Below are 26260 nucleotides of genomic sequence, written 5' to 3'. Positions count from 1 at the left end.
AGACTACAGAAGTATTCAGAATGGAAACGTAACCACCCCGTGACAGTGCGTACGGGAGCCATTTTACGTCTCACTGAGCAATTTATCTGGGATGTTCAATGAGGAGCCAAGAAGAAGAAACACAGCATGGCTTGTGAGACCTTTCTCTGGGAAATGCAGCAGTGGGGGTCAGCCGGCCTCCACCCACCTCCATGACGCATGTTCCCCTGCACCAGGCCGCTCACTCCTGCGCCGCCTCCGCCACCTCCTCAGCCTCACTCTCCTGCACAGTCCCTTCCCTACTGCCAGTCAGCCCCCTTCCTCTCTCACCCTCAAATTCCTCCTCTTACCCAGCTACTCATGGTCTACACCAAGCGTCATGAGCACAGCGGCCAAAGGGGTGGGCTGGCCGCGCAGAGGAGTGGTGGATCTGCTGAGCGTCGGGACCGCGGAGCACAAGCGAGCACATGTCGCATCACCAAAAGATAGCTGCCACCTAGCAGCAAAGAACTGTGGCCATCACAGATCCCCCCTGACTTTTCCCCTGTTCAAGCTAAATAACCCTCCCACTCATGCCCTGGACATCAGAACAACAATATTCAGGCATGGACTTTAACCACCTCGACGAGGACCTAGTCGACTACTGCCCCTGTCAGGGTGGCCTGTCCTCACCCAGTAGGCCAAGGACACCCCATGACTCCAGGCCACCATGGAGACTTTCCTAGGGACACCCTGTCAATCTCCATCCCTCCGGCTGGGTGCTTGCTGAACCATTCACTCAACCAAAAAACATGTCCACCTGCCTTCTTCTGTGTCTACATACTCTGCCTTTCTTCACGTTACAAGACCAAGCTGTCTTGGCTCTTACCTGACACCAACCTCTCCACCTGTGCTCCAGGACACACGTCCTTTCAGCTACTCCAGGACCAGACTTCAAAAAGGCCCCCTTCAGCTTTCTGCATGGTTAAGCGCCCTCTCTTACTCTTCTTGTCCATTCCCATCAACAGACCACTATGCTCTTACATCTCCCACCTTCGAAAAAACCACTTCTGCTACTCTCTCTGGATCCCATATCCCAATCTAGCCACCAGCCCATTTTTCTGCTCCCTCTCAAAGAAAATGCTTCAGAAGAGTTTTCTACATTCACTGTCTCCAATTCTCCATTCTCTTGGATGCATTTCAATCAGGCTTTTTCCCACCACTCCACCAGACATGCTCTTGTCAAGGTCACCCAGTGACCTCTACATTCCAGGTTAGAGCCAGTTCTCAACAACATCGTCTGATACAGATGGGTCCCTCCCTCCCGCCGGGCACATTCTCTCTGGCTGGCTTGTGCAGCACCTCACCTTCCTGGGCCTCCTCTTGCCTCACTGTTCTCGGTCTCAGGGCCCTGCTCCTCCACACTTTCCTGTTTTAGGGCTCAGTCTTCAGGACTCTTCTATCACAGTCACTCTCTGGGTGACATCAGCCTGTCTCATGGCTATAAACAGCACATCTATGCTGACAGTCCCAAAGGTCTGTCTCACCTAGACCTCTCTCCTCAACTCCCACTCCTGCATCTACTCACCTACTCCCCATCTTCCCATGGATGCATCACACACCCGTCAAATGTAATTCATCCCATACTGGATACATTCAATCCATCTCTGGTCAAACCCTGTCCCCACACACCTGCTTGGCCTCATCTTCCCAACTACTTAAGGCCCCAAACCTTTAACATGTTTAACAGTCACTGGACATCTTTCTCCAAATACCTTTTTTCAAAAGAATTTGAAAATCTAGGTTTCAGGTGAAATTTCCTGATTTCTAAGCAGTAGTTAGGGAAAAAAAAAAAAAAAGAAGAAAACTTTGTAAGGAAGACAGAACGTATCTGTGGGACAAAGAAAGAGAGTGTGTGGCCCAGCAGTCTGAGATCTGGAAGATGGTAGGTCTTCTACTCAATCCACCGCCTCTCCCCTTCTATGAGCTCCATCTCCCCCTGAGGACACTTCTCACTTGGACCTCTGCCCAGAGATACCACTCCTCATGCCTTTTTGGCCCACCGTCAGGGCAGCCTCTAATGGCTGGGCTCGGTCTGATGGGGAAGCTTTCCCCTTGGTGATAAAAGTGAAGTAGGGGAGTGGAACAGGCAGCAGTAAGAAGAGAGGACACATCACCTGATAAGCAGAGAGGAGGTTGGAAGCACCAGATGGCCATGCTGGACACTGGGGGACCTGGGGCCCAACAGGGATTCCTGACACCCACAAAGAAGTAATAAGACAGCTGGGCAACCACTGCTGGATTCTTCTCTCACACTCAAATCATGACGGACCATGCCACGTGACATCCGGGCAACTCTCCACATGTAGGAAGTCATAGGCTGATTAAACTAGAGCACCCCCATTCAGCTGTGAGCCCCTGCGTGCCGCAGGCCCACCAACCATCCAACCAAACAGGTGAGTGGACAAACAGACGGCTGACGAAATAAGATAAATCCAAACTCTGAGGTTTCAGTGTTTTAAGTGAAGATGTTAAGAGTGTGAAAGTAAGGAAAACAGAAAACTATGACTTCAGTGACAACAGTTACAGTGGGGAGCTGGACCTAAGGGTATCTCAGGGGTCAAGGAAAAAAATCAATCAAATCAAATACATGAACACAGAATTCTGGATGCCAAATGTTCACTTCATTTTTAGAAAATACTGATTTTAAAGAGGTTTGAGGAGGTCTTAGTGAATAAGCCCCATTCCTGAAAAAGAACAGTGGATACAAATATCCTCAGAAGAATTTAAAGCAGTAAGCAAATGGAGAGAAATCTTTTAGGTTTCTAGACACACTTTCTGAGACTAGACCAGGACAAGGCTGAACTCAAGATCATATCTGAACTCAAGTAAAAAGATAAAGTTAAAATATTTTGAAATTATTTGGCAAAATAAGCTCTGGTGTCAATCAATAGGGTTAATTAATTTGGCAACTTAAAGCAATACCAGAGAACTCTCTTTCCTTTGGGCCCATTTAAATGGCACAAAAGGCCATAAACAGGTTTTAGTCAGTAGACAGAGTAGAAAACTAAAATAGAGCTAAATGACTGATTTTTAAAAAGGCTGATGAGATTTTGCCTAGCGCTATGCATAAGCCAGATTTTAACCTACATGAATAAAATAGGCCCTCCAGATGAAGAAAACCAAAAAGAAACTCATATTAACTAAAAGACTACCATTTCCTAAACATTATGGTAGGCACTTTCAAAATATTTCATTAAGAAATGCATTTATGGGGTACCTGGGTGGCTCAGTGGATTAAGCCGCTGCCTTCGGCTCAGGTCATGATCTCAGGGCCCTGGGATCGAGTCCTGCATTGGGCTCTCTGCTCAGCAGGGAGCCTGCTTCCCTCTCTCTCTCTCTCTGCCTGCCTCTCTGTCTACTTGTGATCTCTCTCTGTCAAATAAATAAAATCTTAAAAAAAAAAAAAAAGAAATACATTTATGAACTTGTTTCTCAATTCATATATTACAAATTACCTTAAAAGTTACTAAATCAAGCATTTCAGCTCTCAAATTATGCTGTGTTAAAGACTATCTCCTATTACAGAAAACAGCACTAATTTTGTTTTTCAGAAACTATGTTTGAGAATTCACTTACAGTGGTAATAAAACTAGTGTTTCCTTTAGTAAGTGTTTCCTTCCAATATCCAATGGTATATAGATAAAGGTATGAGAAATGTTGCCTTCATGACTCAAATTCATTTGCCAAGTAAGGTTCATATTCGGCCATCCTTTAGCAAAAACTTCACATAAAACTACAAGGCTACACTGTCCTAAGTGCAGCATTTGTTTGAAGATGCCCATGGTTCTAAGATTCTGGGGCAGCTAAATACTGCCTTGGTGACCTCATCATGGCACATGGTTGCCTGGATCTGGTGAGACAAATTTTCACTTGCTCCGCCAAGCCCAAGTCGCTCCGAAGCACTTCATGGTCTCTCATTCTACCTCCCACCACCTATGTGCCGTCCTAGGGGAGGCCAGCACGCCACAGGGCCACCGGGTCCTGGAGACCCCTGAGGTGACTGAGCCCAGCAACAAGGTGTCACATTCATGACAAGCTCCCAGAGGTCCACGGGGCGATCTGTGGGGGAGCCATGGCAGCCCGAGTGTTCATGATCATCCGCTTCAGCTTAAAAGATTGGGTCACAAGCTGACATTCACTTGGAACAAAAAAAGGATAGAACTGTCTTTTACACCCTTCCCAATGGTATGAAAACTGTCTCTGGAAGTGGATCTCTGCAAGAAAAAAAAAAGCGTTTTCCGGTAGAGGAAGGGAAAAAGGGAGTTCTCTGATGGGGTTTCAACATTCCCAAATAAGCAGCAACAGGGTAAGAGAAGCAGCACTCTGAGAAGTCTTACCACAGAAGCGCAGAGCAGACACCCCCAAGGGCGGGCTGCACAGAGGCACAGAGCTTCTGTAGGGCCATGGGGCCAGCTGAGGGCAGCTCATGGAGGGAGCTGCTCCCAGCCTCCGAGTGCATCATATACCTTGCATTATGGCAGTAAACCAAGGAGATTTCCAAAATTAGCACTAATTTGTTGAGCCAGGAAAAAGAAACATCCTAATCATTTTGGTCATTTAGACCCCACATTGTTTTTCCAGGAAATTCATTTAGAGGATATAAAAATTGGGTTCCTGAGAAAGGGGACCTGGTTGTTGCAAGTAAGTCTATCCCCACTTCCCATGATAAACCTTCACTCTGCTCTACGGGCTTCTTGTTCTTGTCAAAACAAAATAAAAGCAAGCCGTGTCTGTGCAAACCAGGCAACTGAAAGGTGCAGTGTGTTCAATTTTGGTGTTGGGGTAAAAATCAGATGGAGTCCAAATGACCTGCAGGGGAAATAGTTGCTAGGCACTGGGGGCCACATTACATGAAAGAAAAACACAAATCTCTGAACACTAGGGTTAACTCTGGGAACGGAGACCAAATGGAAGGAGATGAGATTCACGTCTCCCCAACATTTTCCCCCCAGGACATGTGCTCACTGGGCAGCATTAAGTGGAACGGTGGGTGGAACTGCTCACACTACTAATGATCCTTTCCTCTTCACCCTCTCATCTTTTTGCTTGCTCAACGGAGTCTAGTCAATTACATTAACCAACCGCCTTATTATCACAAATTCAGTTCTACAGGATGGAGCTATCATGGTCTGTGGGAGCACCGTTCAAAGCTGCAGCATTAGTTGTGAGGCAATAAGAATGAAAAGAATCAGGCCCTATTTCCAGGTCAAGACAGGCTGGTACTTGACAAGGCCAAGGACGGAGAGACCAAAAAAAAAAAAAAATGTTTTTCCAAATCCACCCCTTGATAGTGAATCCTGTTCTATTTGTGTTCCTCAGATGACAGTTGGTATATTTGATAGTTTCCCTGCTTCATTCTAGAGAGGGAAGACAATCAAGAGGCTGTAATATGTTGGAGACATATGCCAGAGAATAGTTAGGGAGGAAAGAACACAAGATACTTATAATCCTTATCTGGGGGAACGCTGACAGAGTTTGACCAGAAAAGAACAGAAAAGGAAACACTTCGGCCACGAGAAGCCAGATGCACTCATTATTGTGGTGGGAGACGTAAAGAGAGGAGTCTGGATAACGAAATATGAGGAGAGAAAGGCCCTTTGTTTTCCACTGGCTCAGGAATACCGGTGCGGAACAGAGACTGTAGAGCCGAGCCCAATTCAATGAAGAGTTTTGCTGCTCACGGCTGTGTCTCAGGATCAACCTGACAGCTTGGCCGCCACTCAAGAAACCTGAATCATCATCTTCATGCAACACAAATGAGTCAGAGGCTAAAGAACAGGGCCTGGGCCCTGTTCGGTGAGACCAGCCCTACAACTAGGCTGTATTAACTGCTGAATTAGAACCAACTGGCGTGGGGGTCGGGGGGGGCGGGGGGACACAAACAATACTGCCAAAACCAAGATGTCCACTGAGATCTTTATGCCTGTCTGAACTCGCACTGTCCTCAGGACAACTCTGTGAGGTAGGTCTGATTTTCCTTGTCATTTTGCATACGGATAAACTGAGGCAAAGGGCTAAACCACTGAGTAGGTAAGTGGCAGAGTGAGAACACACCCTGCCTTTCTGGCTTCACAGATTATGCCTACTGCTAGACCACATCGCCAACTAAAAGGACTAATCATGTGACTGTTCACTGAGTGCCCTCTTCTACCCACCTCATAGGATTACCTCCCTTAACGATCACGACTAGCTTTGGAGGACACTGAGGCAGAGAAGTCTGGTAACAAGTCTAACTCCTCCTGAGACAGAAGTTCAGGAACCAGTCACCAACCAGGAAAAAGCTGCTCCAGAATATGAATGAGGGAGCTTGGCTCCACAGCCCTGCCCTGGACAAGGACCGCACACTGTGGCCGGCATCTTGCTTCCTCCCCCACAGTCACCACAGAGAAAGCTGTTAACGTCCTCATTTTAGAGGTACAGGAACTGAAGCTCAGCAGCCACTATGATGCAGAGGCTGGGTTTGTGCCCGCTATGGATTCATGACCATGACAGAGGGACAATTGAACAGAGGGTGTGGCACCCCAAGAACAAACGGGAACTTTTTCCTGTAGGTGGTTAAGTGCCCTCAGGGTTACTCCGAACAAAGTAACTGGTAATATCAAGGCCCTTCCCCACCATAGCCATGTTTCTCATATGAGAAAGACTTCCCTCCAAATTTCCACCTGCTACTGCCTTCAGAATGACAATGAGGGACACCCCCCAAACCCATTCCCCTGCCCTGACCACCCCCAACAGCAGTTAAACCATTTACACTTACGCTTTAAATGCTGGGAGGTAGGAGTATATAGAAATGCTGCTTAGATTATAAATAAATGGCAGGTGTTTTCTGATATCTGTTGTTGCCCAGCTGTTAAAAAATGTGTTCAGTAAACCCTGGTCCCCACCTGAAAGAAAAAGAAATGAATTACTGTTATAAACTTCAGAGACAGGTCAATAATTTTATAGGAACACATAGCTGGATCTTTAAAAATAGGTATGGATTCCATTTTTAAAATAAGAAACTCTGTGTTAAACCTACTAAAGCCATTTTCCGGAGTTAATTCACGAATTCAAAAGTATTTACTGAGCAGCTGCTATGTGCCGAACACGGAACCAAGCACTGGAGAGTCAACAGGGAACAGAGAAATGGCCATCGTCTTCATGAGGGGCAGGGCAGGAGGAGGAAGGATACACTGGTACCAGCAAACTAGAAGTCAATAAGCATCACCACAGAGGAGAAGGAGAGTGGCGAAGTGCTGGGTGCTGTGAGGCATGTGGAAGTGGCTCAAGAGCACGTGACGTGTCAGGAAGACGTCCATGAGGAGGCTGACAAATACAGGGGTAGAAGAGGAGGCGGCCAGATGGTGTTTCAGGCAGAACAAACAGCATGTACCGAAGATGTGAGGTGGGCGGAACATGAGGCTGTGGAAAGACCTGGAAGCTGGCCTGTGTGCCTGGATTGCAGCAGGGGAAAGGGTGGGTCTCAGAGATGTGGGAAGGGACCAGATCACACAGGGCTCAGACTACATGGATTTTATCCCCAGTTAAGGATTTTAGACTTTAAGAGACTATGGGGGCGGGGGTGGTAAAAAGCAAAAGAGAGCAAACTGGGTTAATCGAATGGTCTTTCAGAGCCCCAGCTGTTGGCTCATCGACAGAGGCCCAGAAAGACACATCATCCTGGTACATTCTCCTACCACTGACCAAGCCTCTGGACAGGTCCAGGTCAGTCATTACTGGGACCAAGGTCAGCCACGACTATATAGCATAGCATCTGCTTAGCCCTTGGGGGTTCCTGATCTTTATGCCTTCCTTGCAAAGTGATAACCATGGCCATTCATTCAAAAGGAACTAAAAGTGTCTAACCTAAATCATAAACACACAAGTAACCAAACAAGTTAATGTGCCAACTCAAAACATATTCTGCCCCATAACTCATGTCCTTTCTGGGTTAGGCTCATGAGATTTTGGAAAACATGCACATACAGCAAAACAGCAGCTTGGGGGGTGGGGGTGGTGGTGGTGGTGGTGGTGGTGGTGTGTTTGTGTACATGTGTGTGGGTAAGTAAGCGCAGTCTACGGCAGATGGCAGGCAGGGAGAATCCTGTTCTTCCCAAGTACAAGGCTGCCATACTGAGTGATTGCCTCCCTCCTTAGTCTGTTTTGCCCCAGGACTCAGTTTTCTTCTTAAATATACAACAGGCCCAACTGCCTCTCATTATTATTTGGTTTTCACTGGTTTTGAGAGAGACTTTAAAAATCTGGAGATTACACTTAATATTTGGAACTAAGTAGTAAGATCAAAACATTCGGTCTGAAGTCCAAGCGTACCTTATCTGTCCTCTGTGTATCTCACCATTTCTTACTACCCTCAGTCGACTCTATGGATCAAAGGCCTTCATTGAACTAATGTCTGTGGAGCAACTTCTCTGTACTGGGTGCTTAGATGGGTCCTCATTCTTCAAGGGACAAACAGCTCAACAGAGAAATTGGGATTTTACCCTCATGAATTCTGAAGGATGGTAAAGATGGGGGTAGGATGTACTTCACCAGTTACATGAACAAAAACTGAGTTTAGCTATACTGACAACATTTTGAAACACAAAATATTAAAGCCAAAACACCATAACATTCATCAGTGGCTTACTTTGGATTCTACAAAGACACCCCAAGATGTGGGCATAAACACTGGAGTTTGAGGTACAGAGGCCTGAAGTCTTACTAATTTCCTTTTGCATGTAATCATCAAAATAAAAGTTGAGGAAATGTGTGTAGAAGCTCTATTCATAACAACACAAAACTGGAAATAGTGCAAATGTCACAGGTGTAGGAATGTGGTGTCTCCATACAATGAAGCATTACTCAACAATATAAAGGAAAGAACTATGCATACCCACAGCAACTTGGAGGGATCTCAAGAGAATTATGCTGCATGAAAAAAAAAACGAGTTCTACTGTGCCAGTTATAGAATATCCTTTACACTATGAAATTATAAACAGAGTTTATAATTGTGGTTGTCAGGGGTCAAAGAGGGGGAGAGAGTGGAGGAGAAGCGGCCATGGCTCCATGAGAAGCAGGAGGGGTCCCGGTGATAGAACTGTTCTGTCTTGACTGTGGTTGTGGTCACACCAAACTACACATGTAATAAAACTGCATAGAAAACCCATACACATACACAAACACACAACACGCCAAACTCTTGAAACTACTGAAATCTGAATAAAGCTTAGGGATCGTATCAATGTCAATTTACTTTTTGTGGAATTGAGATGTTATCATGGGGAAACTGGGTGAAGGATACATGGGAACTTTATGTATTATTTCTTACAACTGCATGTGTACCTACTATTCTGAAAATTATTTTTTTTATAAGTCTGAGGATTAATGTGCTTAAAATACAAAATATGATGAAGAACTGTTAGCCATTAGATTCTAAATTCTGCAAGGACAGAGACTATGGCTTTTTGCTTTTTACTGTAATTCTACCACATAGCAGAATGCCTTACACATATACAACCTATTTGTGGGACGAATGCAAGAAACTTGAAGATGTTCTCTAATAGCAGAGAAGTTGAAAAACTTGACTATTCCACCCAAGAGGAATGGTTAGTACATTATGCTACATACACTGGTGGGAATATTATTCGGTCACTAAAATTAAGGGCTATAATGACCATCAGTCCACTGAGCAATATAAAGATATACAGTGACAGACATCGTTATCATAACTAAAAACATAAACATTCAGACTGGAAGAAAATAAGTGAAACAATAGTCATTGTATAAGGGGACTGGTGTTATAGATATGCTCTCCCTGATTTTTCCTTAGTAAGGCCGTATTTTTGTTATTTTAAAATAATAGATGAGGGACAAGAACAAGATTGTGCCAAGACCTTTTGTAAATATTCTTTACCTGTTAATTTATCTTCATTACAAAATAAACTGTAAAAAAGTATATGTGTAGTTTATAAAACATTAATTATAAAACTCTATCCAATACCCAATTGAAGAACTCAAATGCTACCAGTGCTATTTAAAATCTGTGTGGGCTACCTAATCCAATCCCTCTGCCCATCCCCCAGAACTACTAATGAAAAGTTTTGTTTAATGGTCATGATTTCTTGGTTTTACCACGTGCATATGTATCCCCAGACAACATCGGTAGTTTCACTTGTTTCTGAACTTCGGAAAATCAGGCATCATGCTATATAGATTTTTCTACTATTTTTTTTTTTTTTAGAAGACTTTTTAAAAATTAAGCATTTCTACTGAAAAGTACAACTGACTACATGTAGGACAATGAAGAAATCTAATTCCGTAAAGGTCAGAATAGCAGTTGTAAAGCAGAACTTCCCAATCGGACAGGATGATCCTGGGAAACAGAAGTCAGCCCTGTTGATCCCTCAAAGCCCCCTGGCCAGCTGCCCCTGGCCACCGAAGGCTGTTTCTGCTTACCCTCAGGTACTTTACAAACCTCATCGGTCCCTCAGCCGTGTGCCACAGCAGGGCGGAGCAGCACCGGTGGGTCAGGAAACCAGCAAGAGGTGGAACACGCAGGGAAGACGTGTGAGTCAGTCATATGCATTCAACTGGCAAATCCTTATGTAGTCAACAAGAACCTTGCCTCTAGAGGGGACAGCACAGAGCATACAACTTTCACGGCCTCCGACCTTATTATGTGATTACAGAGGGTCGAATTCCAGCCCAAAATTGTGTATTAAAAATAGAATTAAACATCACCTAAAAGTCTGTAGCTTTTTACATGATTTTTAAGTTTAGCATTTCAAAAATCTTTTTTCAAATGCACTATTCCACATTTCAAGGTCAGGCAAATGTTTTAACTGCATCAGAAAAATCTATGTAGCATCATCAATACTGTGTTTTGAGAAATCCCTGAAGTAGAGCACAATTCAAAGCAGAATGCAAATCTCAGCATGTCCACACTCCAAAACATATAGGGATGCTATGAAGACTACTGAACTTTCACCACAAAATTCCCAGGACTTTCTAGTCCAGTACATTCAATCAGACTTCTGGAGGCAGCTTTATTTATTCTGACACGTTAAGACACTTCTAATCTCCATCATCTCTGAACTGACAAACACGATTAGGAGACATCACCAGCAGTTATGATGCACAGGCCAGGGCGTGGCAACACAGGTGAGAGACCGAAGGAAATGGGACAAGTGACACATGGCACTTGTTTTGCAAACAAAAGCAAATATCAGATTCTGCCTCATCCTTCCACCTGGCTGCCCAAGTACGGTAATAACCTTGCAACCACTCCGTATTTTCCAGGTCTTTTGAGCAGGGTCATGAACCGGTAACCATAGACACATCACAGCATTTGTCAGAAGCTCAATCTTGTAAGGCAGAAATGGAGTTGAGTACCGTCTTTAAATCTGTGCATTTGTTTTTGTGCCCCTCCACAGTTTGTTGGCACTTGGCCTTCCTCCTCTGGATAGCAGGAAGGGTGGGTCAATTCTGGTTTAAACATGAACCCTAGCAGCTCAGCCACAGGAATGCTCCCTCTAAAACCATCCTAGGCAAAGCGGTCCAGTTTTCAGCACCATGGGCATCACCGGGGAGCTTGACAGAAAGGCAGAATGTTAAGCCCCAACCCAGACCTACAGAATCAGAATCCATGTTTTAACCTCTAGGTGATTTCTTTGCATATTAAAATATGTGAAGCACTGGTTTAGAGTCTTCTAGGGAATTACTTTTTTTTTTTTAATTGGAGAATGCAATTTGCACAGTCATTTCTATAGAAAATGTCTGAAGTAACATAAATTAGATATAGGCATTTTGGCTAGGATGATTAGTAAGATAGGTTTAGCTCTCAAATGGTTCTCAACCTAATGAAAGGGCAGAGGACCAAGTACCAAGCAAAGAATTTAAAGTAAAATATGCTTAATACTTTACAGTGATACAGGCAAGCACTGAAATGAAAATGTGACTCGCTGTGTTAAAACTGACATCCACTATACATTGGTATCAGCACTTCTGCCTACAGCAAAAATGCCAAGGATTATAGTCTATGAATGGCCCAGATCTTGGGGATATTTCTAGGAGGTTTACCAAGGATCACTGAATGAATCCCAGGTGGCTGGTGGAAATCTAGGCACTTGGAGCTTGGGTCTCACTATTACTGCATATCACCACCACCCCTCTAGTCAGGCTCCCAGCTCAGTGGGGAGCCTGCTTCTCCCTCCCCTACCTTCATGCCCCCACAGTCATGCACACCCCTCACATGTACTCTCTAATAAATAATTTTTTTAAGATTTTATTTATTTGACACAGAGAGCGCTCACAAGTAGGCATAGAGGCAGGTGGGGGTAGGGGGTTAGATAGTGTATAAAAGCAAGAGAACATTTATTCTTGGCCTAATTTCACTTTTTCAATTTAAGGCAGTTCTTCCTAGTCTAGATTCTCTTAGCACTCTGAATTTATCAGAATCACAATTACATTATTAGTTATGTAATAACTTAATTACATTATTAGTTGTGTAAAAAATTTAATAATTAGTTCTTACATTTCTGTAAGGTCTCATAAGCTTTATAGAGGCAGAGATAAAACTCGGAATTATTTACCAGTCTATCGCTGGTCATTAAACTTAGCATCTTGCCCAGATTAGTACTTAACATTATGTAAATGCTAAGAGGACGAAAGAAATGTAGAAAGTAGTATTTCCAAGAATACTTCCAGACTCAGAAAACAATGCAAGACCCTTAACTGTGCAACTGATTTGGAAAGGCAAAGTACTTCTAGATATTGTGGTTCCGGGGAGAAGAGCCATCAGCTAGAGAGAGTAGACTTGAGCCTCCACTGCATTATCTGTAGGATGAGGAATGTTATCAGCTATTTTCTACTTAGGGAAATGAATTTTAAGTAATTAATCTGCCATGTCCTAGAGATTTTCCTCCAACCTGTATCGCTATCAGGATTCATGGTCATGAATGCTGCAGAAGGGACTAATGGGGAGGGAAGGGGGAAAACCACACACACAACCCAGACGCAGAGTCAAGGAACACTGTCTGGTTCCGCCCAGGCTCTGCCACCAGCTAAGGAACTGGGCCAGGCTGCTGTTCTGAACGGGACTCCAGAGTCTCCTAGTACTAGAGTAGTGATACAGCAGGCCCTCCAGAACGGTCTGCCGCATGAACACATGAGTGCGTGAACAAGTGAGGCGTGGTGGGAGAGAGTGGAGGAGGAGGGCCAGTTTAAGAGCCTGTACACACGTAATAGGTGAGTCTTTTCCCCTTTCTCCATTTCTCACGGGGTTCATGAGCTCTGCTGGTTACAAGGCTAGAGACAAACAGATGGCTAAGTTAAAGAAATACTCATGGGTATAAGGAGGTAAAAATAGCTCTTGAGAAAAAACCTGGGTGCTCATTTGTCTTGCTGTTACATGTTGTGACTTCTACTTTTCATTTTTACTTATTCGAGATGCTTACTACTCAAGCTATCAGTGAAATGACATAAATGCAAGAAAGCAGTTGTCAAAGCAGCTGCTGAAGTACCCTCCAGGCCACCAGCAGCCTCATGTAGGGGCAGCTGAGGCAAGCCTACCACGGGCGGCGGGCAAGGGAGAAGCCACCCAGTCAGCCAACCCAGGGAGGCACACTGGGATTTCTGAGCTGATTTGGGTTGGATAAGACAAGTGGTATTGAGAAATACCTCTCACCTTCATTCCTTTTTGGGGCAGGCCTAGTTTGAAGCCTAAGTAACTACAAAGATTAAAGGAGATAGCATTAGGGTCAGTTTTACACTTGATAAGAATTTACCACCAATCTTTTCTGTTAAAAGTTTAAAAAACTTATACTCTCCTGGTTTACTATATGTGCAAGCACAGAAAAAAACATCTTACAGTTTAAGGGTCTAAATGGCCACTTAGAATACGGAACATGTAGGTATAAGGACCTCACAGCAGGTCTTGGATTCTGCCTAAAGTAAAATCATACCTAATATTCAATCACCAATTTACTATCTCCTCTTCTTTCTGAAAATCCAACTATTGACCAAAATTTCTTTACTCCAATAATACCTTAGTGTTTTTAAGTTACAGTGTAAGTCCCCAATTTAAAAACAACAACAACAAAACACTCCAGCGACACCTGGGTTGGTCAGTAGGTTAAGTGTCTGCCTTCAGTTAAGCGTCTGCCTTCAGCTCAGGTCATGATCCCAGGTCCTGGGATTCACCCCCATGTAGGGCTCCCTGCTCAACCGGGAGCCTGCTTCTGCCTTTGCCTGCTGCTCCCCTTGCTTGTGCTCTCTCTCGGACAAATAAAAGCTTAAAACAAAACAAACAAAAAAACAAAAAAAAACCCCTCCAAATTGGAAAATATACATTCCTCTTTTTGCCCTAGGTTTTTGAAACTAACACATACAGATAAAATTTAACATACAGCAATTCTCAAGCACTAAACTTTTCAACTGTACAAGCACCCATAATTTAGGATATTTTAGAGTAGCAGGGGAAAAGAAAGTAAACCTCAACTTGCACTCAGGTGAATTTCCTAAAGGGCCAAGTGCATCATCCTTGTTGTACATGAGTATGTAGAGACAAAACTGATGATCAGTATCTCATACGCCCTCGCTTCCTTTCACTGCTAACAACCCCCAAATTAACCTGATCTTGTCACATTCTATAAAATGTTTGTGTGCAGATATTTCACAACAGCTATTGTTCAACTTCCAGGAAACATGTAACTTCAGTTATGAAATAAGTGCCAAGACAGTCTGCAAACACAAATAACAGTATAGGAACTTAGACACTTCACAGAAAATTAGAATTCAGCCATGAATGAGGTGCATGGTCTCTAGCTGTCAATTCTAATACTCTATATATTTGGAAGGAAAGGAGAAGTCAAGGTATCTAGCAGGACTGGCCATGGTACTGTTATTCTTTTGGCCAGAGGCATGGGGAGGGGTAGCCATTAGAGGGCTGATGATTAGAAGCATTCCAGCCACATTCCTCTGCAGCAGAAGGGCTGTAAACGCAGCTGCAAACACTCAGCCACCAGCAGCCTGCCTGGCTTGTCAGTGGACACCCGGCCCCATAGTTTTTGTTGAACGTATGCAAGAGATTAAGAAGGACTTGGGAGATATTCAAACTGAGCTACAATCATCTACAAATGGGTTTCCTTTAATACCAATCTAAAAATACTGGAACCTAAGCCCTCTGTTCAGTAAAACTGGGTGATGAGGGGGATGGCGAGTATCTGCAGATATTAGAAAATGTGAAACACCTGAAAACGTTCCTATCTCAGTGCCTGTGACAGGACATCTAAACAAAACCGTGCACTGCTGAAAACTCAAAGTAAAGCAAGGTTACTACTGCCGTTAGAAAAAAAAAAAAGATGTAGGGGCACCTGGATGGCTTAGATGGTTAAGCATCTGCCTTCTGCTCAGGTCATGATCTCCAGGTCTTAGGATCGAACCCCACAGTGGGCTCCCAGCTCAGCGGGGAGTCTGCTTATCCCTCCGCCTCTGTCTCTCCCCCAGCTTGTGCTCTGTCTCTGTCTCTCTCTCTCTCTCAAATGAGTAAAAAAAAAAAAAAAAATTTTTTTTAAAAAAAAGGAAAAAAGATGTAGCTCATGATGAAATGTTAAGTGTCAGTCCAGTAAGTCTTTATGTCACACAGGTATTAATTCAATAGGATAGTAAACTCCTCTAGAGTGAAACAGCTCCCTCAGTATGTTGTGAGCTTTTTCTGGTAAGCAAAGTTTATCAACAGGGGGCCTGGGCAGGTTAAAGACTGCTTTCGGCTCAGGTCATGATCCTAGGGTCCTGGGATAAAGCTCTGCATTGGGCTCTCTGCTCAGTGGGGAGCCTGCTTCCTCCTCTCTCTGCCTGCCTCTCTGTCTACTTGTGCTCTCTGTCAAAAAAATAAAATCTTAAAAAACAACAACAAAGTTAAAGCTTATCAACACAAAGGGAAAACTACCTTTCACTTAAAAGCTGCTAATCTATTCTTCTGCTGAATTTAAATAGCATATTGAGAATAACTGTAAGTTCAATCTGCATAACTGAAATTTTCAACTCCTTCAATTAAGCATTTCTATTAACCAAAAAAATTCAATGCTTCACCACCAACAAGTCAGCTAAATGGAGCACCTTATAGAAAGACCAGCTCCTGGAAACCCTGCTGCTGAATAATGAAATGTGCTACCAGGCACAGAGAGAATCGCTCAGTGGTTTCAGATTCTGGCCCAAAAAAGCAGAAAGTGCTTTCTAGTTGAGCACTTTCCACACATCCTGGGCTTCTTAACAATGAATTCATCAACTCCTCCAGTCCCTCTTTATTCTCAAAGATTGATCCAGAGGGGTCTCTACCAGTTAATCAATTAGTTTTATATTCTAAAATTATAACCTGGGTAATTTGCCATGGCATACTACTGTTTAGTATCCAAACTCTTAACAACAAAACCAAGTACTCTTGTAGATTAGAAACTGGACTGACTATGCTATTACAGTCATTTCGATTTCAGGTTGCTGGGTCTATTTTCTAATGTGAATTATTTACTGGAGTGGACCATTTATGCTGAGTTTCTGGCAGATTACACTACTTCCTTCAAATTTGATCGGAGGAGGTGAAGAAAGCTCTATTTTGACAGGAAGGTTAAGACAAACTATGGACTTCTGCTAAAAATACTCTCACCTTCCTTTTATGCAAAGGTCATGGTTTTAGTATAAGCAGTAGAAATAAAGAGTAAGTGTTTTGAACTCAGGTACTAATACCTCTTTCATTTCTTCTATGGACCTAAAAAAAAATAAGCCAGTGAAGTGAAGTTGCATTTGGTCCTGACCGCAGTAGAACCTCAACACAGTTTCCTATTTAAGGGTGCTTAAAGTTAAGACTACTTTGTATCAGGTGTCGTCATTCATTATGATGTATACACTCCTGCTCATGTAGAGCATATAAGGTCTTGGCACAGAGCAAAGTTTCTCAGCCTTGGCCTTACTGACAACTAGGGCCTGATAATCCTTCACTGTGTGGGTTGTCCGCATTCACTGTAGGACTCTCAGCAGCAACCCAAGCCTCTACTTACTAGGGCCAGCAGCACCCTTCAGTTGTGACAACCATATAGGTCTGTCCCCTAGGAAGCCAAATCAACCCCACTGTGAGGGCTCCTGGCATAGAGTTTAAACTAGCCAAATAGTCACATGAGATGGAGACTTGAATTTTCTTAATCTTCTTCATGACATTTCAATAGTTGTATATCCCAAATCCTTTGTTAAGTGATCAAACAATTTATTTCCTGTGAATAGCAACAACAAATACAATTTCAGTTTTATATATAGCTGAAAATGTTTTAACTTCAGCAATTTGACAAACTTTTAATCTTTTATTTTAAAATGTTTAAATTTGAGGGGCGCCTGGGTGGCTCAGTGGGTTGAGCCGCTGCCTTCGGCTCAGGTCACGATCTTAGGGTCCTGGGATCGAGTCCCACATCCGGCTCTCTGCTCAGCAGGGAGCCTGCTTCCTCCTCTCTCTCTCTCTCTCTCTCTCTCTCTGCCTGCCTCTCTGCCTACTTGTGATCTCTCTGTCAAATAAATAAATAAAATCTTTAAAAAAAATAAATAAAATGTTTAAATTTGAGATTAAGCCTTTTAACTTTATAACTAGTTAATAGAAATGAATCTTCATATCTTTACTGAGGAACAAACCTTTTGTCAACTGAGGAAAGCTATTTCTGCTACTTTCAAAAGATCTACTCTCTGCAATCTCAGATCTGCTCTTGGGGGAACAGGGGCAGAGAGAGAAAAAGAACCTCCTGGTGCCCAAAATCTGCTTCAGAGCTCAGGGATCTTTGCCACAATGTCAAGTATCTGAGAGTAAGTCCCTTCTTAGAGCAGATCCTTCTTCTCTAATGTAACTGGCATTCTTCTTTATTCAAAAGATGTATTAACATTAATTTTAGAAAATGCTGCTTTTGCACATTAACTAGTTCTGTCTTGGGATAGTTTGTTGTTAAAAAAAAAAAAAAAAAGATTATTTATTATTTCAGAGACTGGCCTGAAATGGAAACATACCTAATTCATTTGTTCAAATTTCTCCAAAGGCTGTGGCACCCTAAATCCACGAATAGTCAGAACCTTTCTCTATATACATGTAAATAGATATGATTCTGTGTTATGGAAAATGGATGCTGACTTTGCCAATGTTCTACTCTTTGACCTTGCAAATACCACTCGTATGTGCAGCCTTACAGGGAATGAGAATTTGGAGAGAGAGATTAATCAGTTAATTTTCTATCTTTTTTTCCAATGCTTCCCAAGAGAATGAGAGCCAAGTTATCAGGTTTATTCCTCCAATTTCTATGACAACAATGACTAGTCCTCCTGTTAGCTCCTTTAGTTAAGTTTACTTAGATTTAAAGACAGTGGTTAAAGTTCTTGATTTAATAGTCTTTTGAATTCTTGAACAATCATGGTTCATTTATCACTCTAAGAAGGAAGCTGGTTAAAGTCAGGTGTATAAAAATGTCTCTTAGCTCAATCTTATATACTTAAAGAAAAATGCATATGTACACATAGACACACAACAGTCTTTCCAACAAGAGCACAAATGAAAATGTTTTCTCCACCTCATGCACTGCTGTCTTCCAGGCACAAGGAATGAAAGCAACTAGATCCTGGAGAAGAGCAGCCTCTAGAAGCTACTACCATTTCATCAAATATAAAGATAACAGATACCTACCATCAAAACTGCCTTGCTCAGAAGCAAGGTGCAACAGCTGATTGTATGTTTCAACTGAAGGCTGATAAACAAAGACTCCAGAGTTGAAGCAATCAGGCCACCCTGGGTCTGGTGCCGCCGACAATTCTTCTCGCTCAAAAAGATCATCGATATTTGCTAGGACCTAATTCAAAGGGGGGAGGGAGGTGGGAGGGAAAGCATTACAGAAATGTTCTGCCCCAGCATACTCTTAAGTTCTTCCTAAGTTATCCAACACAAAAGATGCAATCTGCTGCTGATCTTAACCATTCAGATGACAGCTGTCAGGTAGCCTGGGCTCAGTCTCCTCCATCACCTGATACTTTCAATGAGTGGTTTTATCTGAACTTCACCGGCACATCTTGAGAGCATTCCTCAAATGCCTAACTGGTCTCAGTTACTATATACATCTTTCCAGTCACCAAAGCCACACTCACCAGAGTATCTGCATCCATGAACACGCATTTTGAATACTGCGTAAGTGACCAGCAATGGAGTTTCGTTAATGTGACACCCAACTCAGGCCTCTTCATTAAGGTTAGATGTGCAGAATCGCCACTGTCCAAGACATCTACGGTGATGACTTCATCGAAGACTGTCTCTAAAACTTTTCTGCCAAAATCAAATCCAGAAAACAGCGCTTAGTGTCTTTTCAGATAAGTAACAAGTAACCCATCTAATGTAAAATTGTATTCTTATTAGTCTACCACATCAACTAGTAGAGCAATCTGTTACTTTGATATAGTACAATCTCTTAAATAGGTGGTCTTAATTTACTTCAGGCCAAACTGTATCAATTTGCATGGGCAGCTAACTTCACTAATAAAAATTGCTTTGGTGAGGATAAAGTACTTGTCTTATACATTATTATAGCAGCACTTTTCTATTGTTTATTGTATCACTGAATACCAGGCAAATTACAGAAACCACCTCTCAAAATTTGACTCCCTTTCAAAAAAGCACATCTTTACAACAACCTATGTATTTAACAATGGTATTTCATTAATTACTTCTGCCGATTACTGCATGTTTTACAAATGCTAAGTGCATATAATACCTGCAATAAAGCCTATAAATAACCATTTTTGCCGAAGCAGTTGACAGCGAGTCATGTGTCCCAAAGGACATTAAAGGACTTGGTTATTCAGCTGCCAGTTATTAGAATCAAATATAACCAACACTTACAGTATGCTTAGCACTTTTGGCATAATGAGAGAATCACTTTGGTTTGTGAGGTGCAACACTTCTCCAGGCCCCAAATTAACTCAAGATTTATTTTAGAAAGCAATCTTGAGGTGGGTTAAGTGGAGGTATACTTAGATAGAACACTAAGCTCAGAGCAGGGGAACACATACCATAAAGCCCCATCATCACTACACATTTATAACAATATGAAACATGCAGAACAAAACTGGTATTGTATTCTGTGTCCACACTGTAGAAAAAGATGTTCCAATTCACACAGTAAACATCAGCTTTTTGAAAATAAATGGTCAGTGGAGCCATTTAGTACAGTAGAGGAGGAATGGGAGACTACATGTGTCTTCTTGCACACAGCCTCACTAAACAGACTACAAATTAAAATGTACACTTTAGGAAACAGTCTTTTGTGCATTTTCCTAAATTACCCTTTTTGAATAAGGTTATTAGTGTGAGAAGTATCTCCCAATATACAGCAGCCTTTTCAGAGGTCCTTGGCATGTGCTTTCATTTCTTGTGAGAAAAAAAAGTCACAAAAAGGGCATTTTCAATTTCTAAGAGGCATGGGAAAACAAAAACAAACACCTACAGAGCTGCTAGTGTGCCCAGATATTTCTGTAGTATTAGGATCTAGGTAGTTCAATCAAATATTTCAAAGTTTAATACCAACAAATCAAAGTGAACTAACCCAACCAACCAGCAGTTTGTGCCCCCCCCCATCCCCACTCCACCCCCACCCCCAGGGTGCTTTCTTCACACAATCCCTAGTTCAGAAAATCCTGGAAAATATTCTAGTCTATTAAATGATAAATACAGTTCTTTAGATTACAAATGCCAACTGAGAGTGGGGAAAACTGCTACTTACTTTCGGTCATCTGAGGTTTCCCTGGTTAGAAACAGGAAACAAAGTAGCCCCTCTGCATTTGGGAAAGAAATGCAAGTGGAGTGTGAGGACATAAAAGGAATGCCTGGACTAAAACATTCACTCAGGTCATCCTAGAGGCCTTGCTTACAGGAGGGTCCTTCTCACAGCTGGAACCAGTAAAAGCATGGATCAGAACCACACCTTCCAGAAGGGAGCTCAGCTGAAATAGTTCCCAAGAGCTAGGAAGAGGTTTCAGCTCCAGAAATCCATCACTCAGCAATTCTGATCTTTCTCCACCTAGTGCTCAAGCCCTGTAAATGGTATGGCCTCAATGCCCAGTGATGCCAGAAATGGGATAAAGACTTCAGAGCTCCACGGACAGACCGGCAGGAAGGTCCTCACCTCATGGAGTCGGAGACCTGAGGAGTGGCAAGCACGGCCAGCTTCCTGGTGGTCCTGTGCTGCTTCAGAGACGAGCCCAGGACTAAGGCTCCTTTGGCGTAGGCATCGTTTGTGGTCAGTGTCACAAAGGCCTGATCTTAATACAAAGAGAAAGAAAACAACAACACACTCATTATTAATAATATCCTACCTGGAAAAAGCTACCCCAGGACCCTTTTCAACCACTAACTTGGCAAAATCAGCTCCTCTGAGATCAACTTTCTCTATTAATAAAGGAGCAGCTTCTTTGGGAGTAAGGAAAGAACCCAAGTGCCCACTTTAAGAATGATTCAAGACCATTCTTTAGCATCTTTGGCAATCTCCAACAGGCTGATTAGCTTTCAAAATTAAACCCAATTTAGAGTCTGAACACACAAAATTCTCAGACTAAATAGTAGCTTAACACCAGAAAGTAAACCTCAGGAAATTAACAGGTGACAACGCCATCAAGAAGCACATTTTCTGTTTCCTACAAGTACTTTCAGCCAAGCACAAATGCAACTAATGACCTCAATTGACAGCATCTGAAAGCAGAGGCCATATTCTTCATTCTGATGCTTAAGCTTCTGCCAAGCCTCAGGCTTTATATATTGTTTCCTCAACCTGAAGCAAAGGCACCCACACCACCCACCACATCTCAAGTCACTCTGAGTGTCTGCTCAAATATCACCTTGATAGACAGGCCTTCCCTCTTTAGTGCTTCTATCTAACCAGCAGCCAATCCATGTTAGCCGGCTTTAGGGACCACCTCAAAACCACTAACAAACTTGCTTTTCTTTTTTTTTTCTTTAGGAAAACCAAGCAGCAACCCCTAACCTGTATCCTGCCCCCCCCAACACACACACACACACACACACACACACACACTCAATCTCGAGTTGCCAGAAGGGAAGGCAAATACAAGGATTACCCCTCCCTCCAGTTCTCCGGTTCCCTGGAATGAGTCTGAGGTCCACTCTATCTGCGGGGATTCTAGCAAGGCAGTGGGCATCCAAATGTACAGGATACTTAGGATCAAACAGTGGCAGGGGTCACTTGGGGGCACTGTTGCCCAACCCAGGAGTTGGGACATTTTGTCATGAAGTCACGCTCTGTCTCATTTTCCCTTTGCCCGTTTTCCAATCTGGAGGCTGGATGGAGGCAAAGTGAATTCCGTGGAGAAGCCAAAGAAAGTTGTAGGCTGTCAGGGGGCTACAGCAGGAGCCAGCGAGCCAGCCACACACCAAAGAGTATCTTCACATCCCACAGGACACTCTTCCTGAACAGGATAGTAATTAAGCTGTAGAGAGACTGGTGTCCCCCACTCCTCAAGGGGCACCGGCTTCCCACCTAGGAAAGCTCAGAACAGTAACCTGTCCTTTGACGTGCCCATCAATCTCTGCCTTGACTTGTTCCTTCAACCCATGATGAGATGGCAACATTTCAGACAGTCTGCCCCAGGAGTATGTAATCTGGGGGATGAGGATTAATGTTTTAACTCCAAAGCAGTCCAGATTGGGGGAACCTGGATTCAAGTTTAATAAGGTAAAGAGGACTCAAGGGCTTCAGGAAGCAAGGATGTGGATACTGTCCAAGATGAAGTAGGGACAGGACAGATGCTTAGGAACATAAACTGGAACACCTAGCAAACATTACACAGGAACAGGAGAGACCAGGGACAGCTGGGTAAAAAAGAACACCTTCGGCTACATCTGCAATCTTTCGGCACTTCAGCCGCTCTCGTAACCGCGCTATTAGCTTCAGCAACATCGTTAGACCAACCAATTATCTCCGAGCTTCCCCTACTCCCGGCAGAGTCAACCCCTGCAACAAGTGAGCCGGCACACGCCCACCGCCTGCGGCCCGCTCCCCTGGGGCGCTCGCCCAGCTCTAGCTTTCCGCAACCCGGCCCCAAAGGCCTAAAAATAGGCTCGGCGTGGCGGCCAGCACCCCGGCGGCCGGGAGAGGAGCGGGGCCGGGCCGGGGCCGCCGCCGTCCGGGCCTCGAAGCCGGCCCTTCCCAGTGTTCCTGCTTGCGGGAGGCGGGGGCGGCCAACAAGCGACCCCGCCGCGCCCCAGGGCGCGGGACTGGCGCCCCCAGGAACCGGCTCCCCACCCCCACCCGGCCCCGCCGCAGCTGCTCCGCCCGCCCTTCACGGTGAGAGCAGGAGGAAGGGCACGGAGACGGAAGCAGGAACGGGGGCTTCGGCAGAGGGCCCCGGCGCCGCCAGGCTGCCACCCCCACGACAGCGTCCCGGGCTCCGTGCCGCAGCTCCGGCGCCGGGGGGCGGCGGGGCAGCGGCTGACGCAGGAAGCGGCACGCCCGACTGCAGCCAGCCTGCAACTTTGCGGCGGTCCTCGTCCTGCCAGGAACTCCCCCGGGGCTGCGGGGCGGGGAGGCGGCTGGCGGCCACAGCGCGGGGCGAGGAGCCGGAGTCCGGGGGGCGGGGGGCGGCGCGGCGCGTACCTGTCATGGTGCTGCCGAGGGGGGCGGGCGGCCGCCGCAGCCGCAGGTTGCTGGCTGGGAGAAGCCGGGTGCCGGGAGGGAGCGCGGCCAGCGAGGAGGCGCGGCGGGAGCCGAGCGTGGGCCCGGAGCGCTCTTATAGCGGCCGTCACGTGGCCGCGCACGCTCCCGGCGCCTGCCGGCATCCTCCCCGCTGAGCCGCGGGCGGGGGCCGCCGACCCCCGTCCGCTCCCAGCCCCTCCACCCCCGGCGCTGGACTCCCGGCCAGCTTCCGAGGGGCACCTGCCCGGGACCTCGCGCCTCTGCATCCCCGCCTCAAGCGGGGATTTGGAACGGAACTTTGGGGCAGAGCGTGGCATCAGCAGGACAAACTCCCCGAAGAAGCCAAGGGTTAGAGAACTCTATAAAATAAAAATCTCAGGTCACTCGACTGACGATAATTCACTTGAACTGTTTGAAATAAACAAGGTTTAAATTTCACTCTTCTCCGAGAATTACAAATCAGCTTCTGGAAACAGTTTTTGGTATTCTCACAATGGTCTTGTAGCTTTGACTGAAAAATGGAATGAATTCTTCACTGTATTGTTCAAATTCTTGGAGCCCTCTGCATCCATTAGATAAGGTTTTGTTTACTACTTACAACATCCCCACGAAGTAGGTGGTAGCCTTATTTTACAGATGAAGAAACTGCGTTACAGAAAGGTTGAGTTACTTGTCTGTGGTCATTTCAAGGGGAGAAGGTGGGCAGTTGGGTTTACAGAACTGACCTTCCTACCGGTAAGGCTAGGACATCCCAGGTAGCTGGTGCCCTAAAAAAATTAGCAAATGATGGTAACTCTGGTTGAGTAATATAGTTGTTTAGGTTAATCTGTTTCACAAATCATGAAAAGGTGAATTTGCCATTTTGCTAGGAAGTTGAGAAATCGCTTTCTATTGTGATCACACCCTTCTCGTCTCCCCATCCCCTCCACCCAGCCCAAACATACCAGGAAAGGAATAGGTAGTACAATTCTCTGCCAACAACAGTTGCTCAGTAAATGCTGCATGGAGGCCAAATAGGAAACTGACAACATCAGTTCAAAAATGAAACAGATGGGCGCCTGGGTGGCTCAGTGGGTTAAGCAGCTGCCTTCGGCTCAGGTCATGATCTCAGAGTCCTGGGATCCAGTCCCGCATCGGGCTCTCTGCTCAGCAGAGAGCCTGCTTCCCTCTCTCTCTCTCTGCCTGACTCTCCATCTACTTGTGATTTCTCTCTGTCAAATAAATAAATAAAATCTTTAAAAATAAAATGAAACAGATGCATAAGAATAAGTGTTTGATTGCAAAGGTGGTATTGATATCCTTAAACCCATTATCTTGGTTCCCTCAAGTATAGGCCTGTACCACCTACATTAGAATTGCTTAGGACACTTGTTAAAATGTTAATTTTTGGTCCTTAGTCCAAACCTCCTGAATCAGAATCTTAAGGGTGGAATCTAAGAATCAGCATCTTAATTATCATTCTTCAGAAATCTCTCTTGATTCCTTCCCAGTCTCCCATCATGACATGGAGACCGCTGATTCGCTCGGAAAGACCTCCTGGTTACTTAGCTTTATAAACTTCATTTATAGGAAGTGGAAATGTGGGGGCAAAGGTACAATGGAGGGGTGTTCATGTATTCAGACCCTGTGGGTTCAGAAGAGTTGATGCTCTTTAAGGAATATGAAGGCACATGTGTGTGAATTATACCCACCTGGGTGAGGGAAAACAGTGGTGCTCCAGGTCTAAATTGCTTCTTTCTATACTGATATAGAAAATAGGAAATAGTGAAGTGTACATCTTTCACTCTGGAACCCTCCTGCCCTTGATGATTCTTTACCTCCTGCTGCTTGACAGCAGTGTCCGGGCTGGGCTTTCACAAAGCGTGATGCTGGATCCAAAAGGGCAAAGCCAGCAGAAGATCTGGGGACAACTAGAACAGGAGGGAAAATTTCCTTAAGAACAAGCTCCTCTCTGCTCCATCATCCAGGATGTTTAAGCAAGAGTGGTCATCACAGCGTTCTTTCCTGTGTTTTATGCACATTTACAGTAAGAGAACGTTTATAGGTTTCACCACCTCAATCAAATAGGGATTTTGAGGTTGCTACAATGTCTCAATTGAGATTACTAATAGTGACGCACCACCCAGTTTTCCTGAGGCTGTTTTACATTGAGTTTCAGTTAGGTATGAGAGCAAGGCGTCTCAAACTTAAACGGGCACACAGATTTTCTGGGGATCCTGTTAAAATGCAGATTCTGACTCAACAGTTTGGAGTGGCTCTCCCTGGTGATGTCCAGGTTGTGGACCAATTTTGCATAGCAAGGTGATTGAACATGCTAGAAGGAGTCAAATGTAGAGGAAAGACAGACAATGTTGTAGTGGGGCAGATGTCTAAGAATTTAATTTATTAACTTTTTTCCCAGTGAAACTTGTGTAGCAGAATTTCTAAATCCTTAAAGAGAGATTTAAATAAGTTCAAAAAGAAAACTTACATGGGTACTAAAAACTTAGTGTTAGCATGACTATTAACCATTTAAACCCATGCTGAATGTGTATATTTAGCACGGTTG

At 44.3% G+C, this 26260-nt stretch overlaps 1 protein-coding gene across 1 annotated transcript in view; it reads right to left on the bottom strand.

Annotated features, from left to right (window-relative positions):
• GYG1 (glycogenin 1) overlaps window positions 1-24032 on the bottom strand; it is a 34302-nt gene extending 10270 nt beyond the window's left edge. The window contains 6 exon segments of the mRNA XM_082682143.1: window positions 6779-6905; window positions 18705-18867; window positions 19160-19334; window positions 21190-21325; window positions 23674-23698; window positions 23700-24032. Of these exon segments, the coding sequence (XP_082538269.1) occupies window positions 6779-6905; window positions 18705-18867; window positions 19160-19334; window positions 21190-21325; window positions 23674-23698; window positions 23700-24029 (956 nt within the window). The 5' untranslated portion in view covers window positions 24030-24032.
• Window positions 24033-26260: the final 2228 nt, after the last annotated feature.

This window comes from Mustela nivalis (assembly GCF_964662115.1).
Source record: "Mustela nivalis genome assembly, chromosome: 1".
NCBI lineage: Eukaryota > Metazoa > Chordata > Mammalia > Carnivora > Mustelidae > Mustela > Mustela nivalis.
The sequence above is the reverse complement of the archived record's forward strand: the minus strand, read 5'-3'. Positions and strand labels throughout refer to the sequence as shown.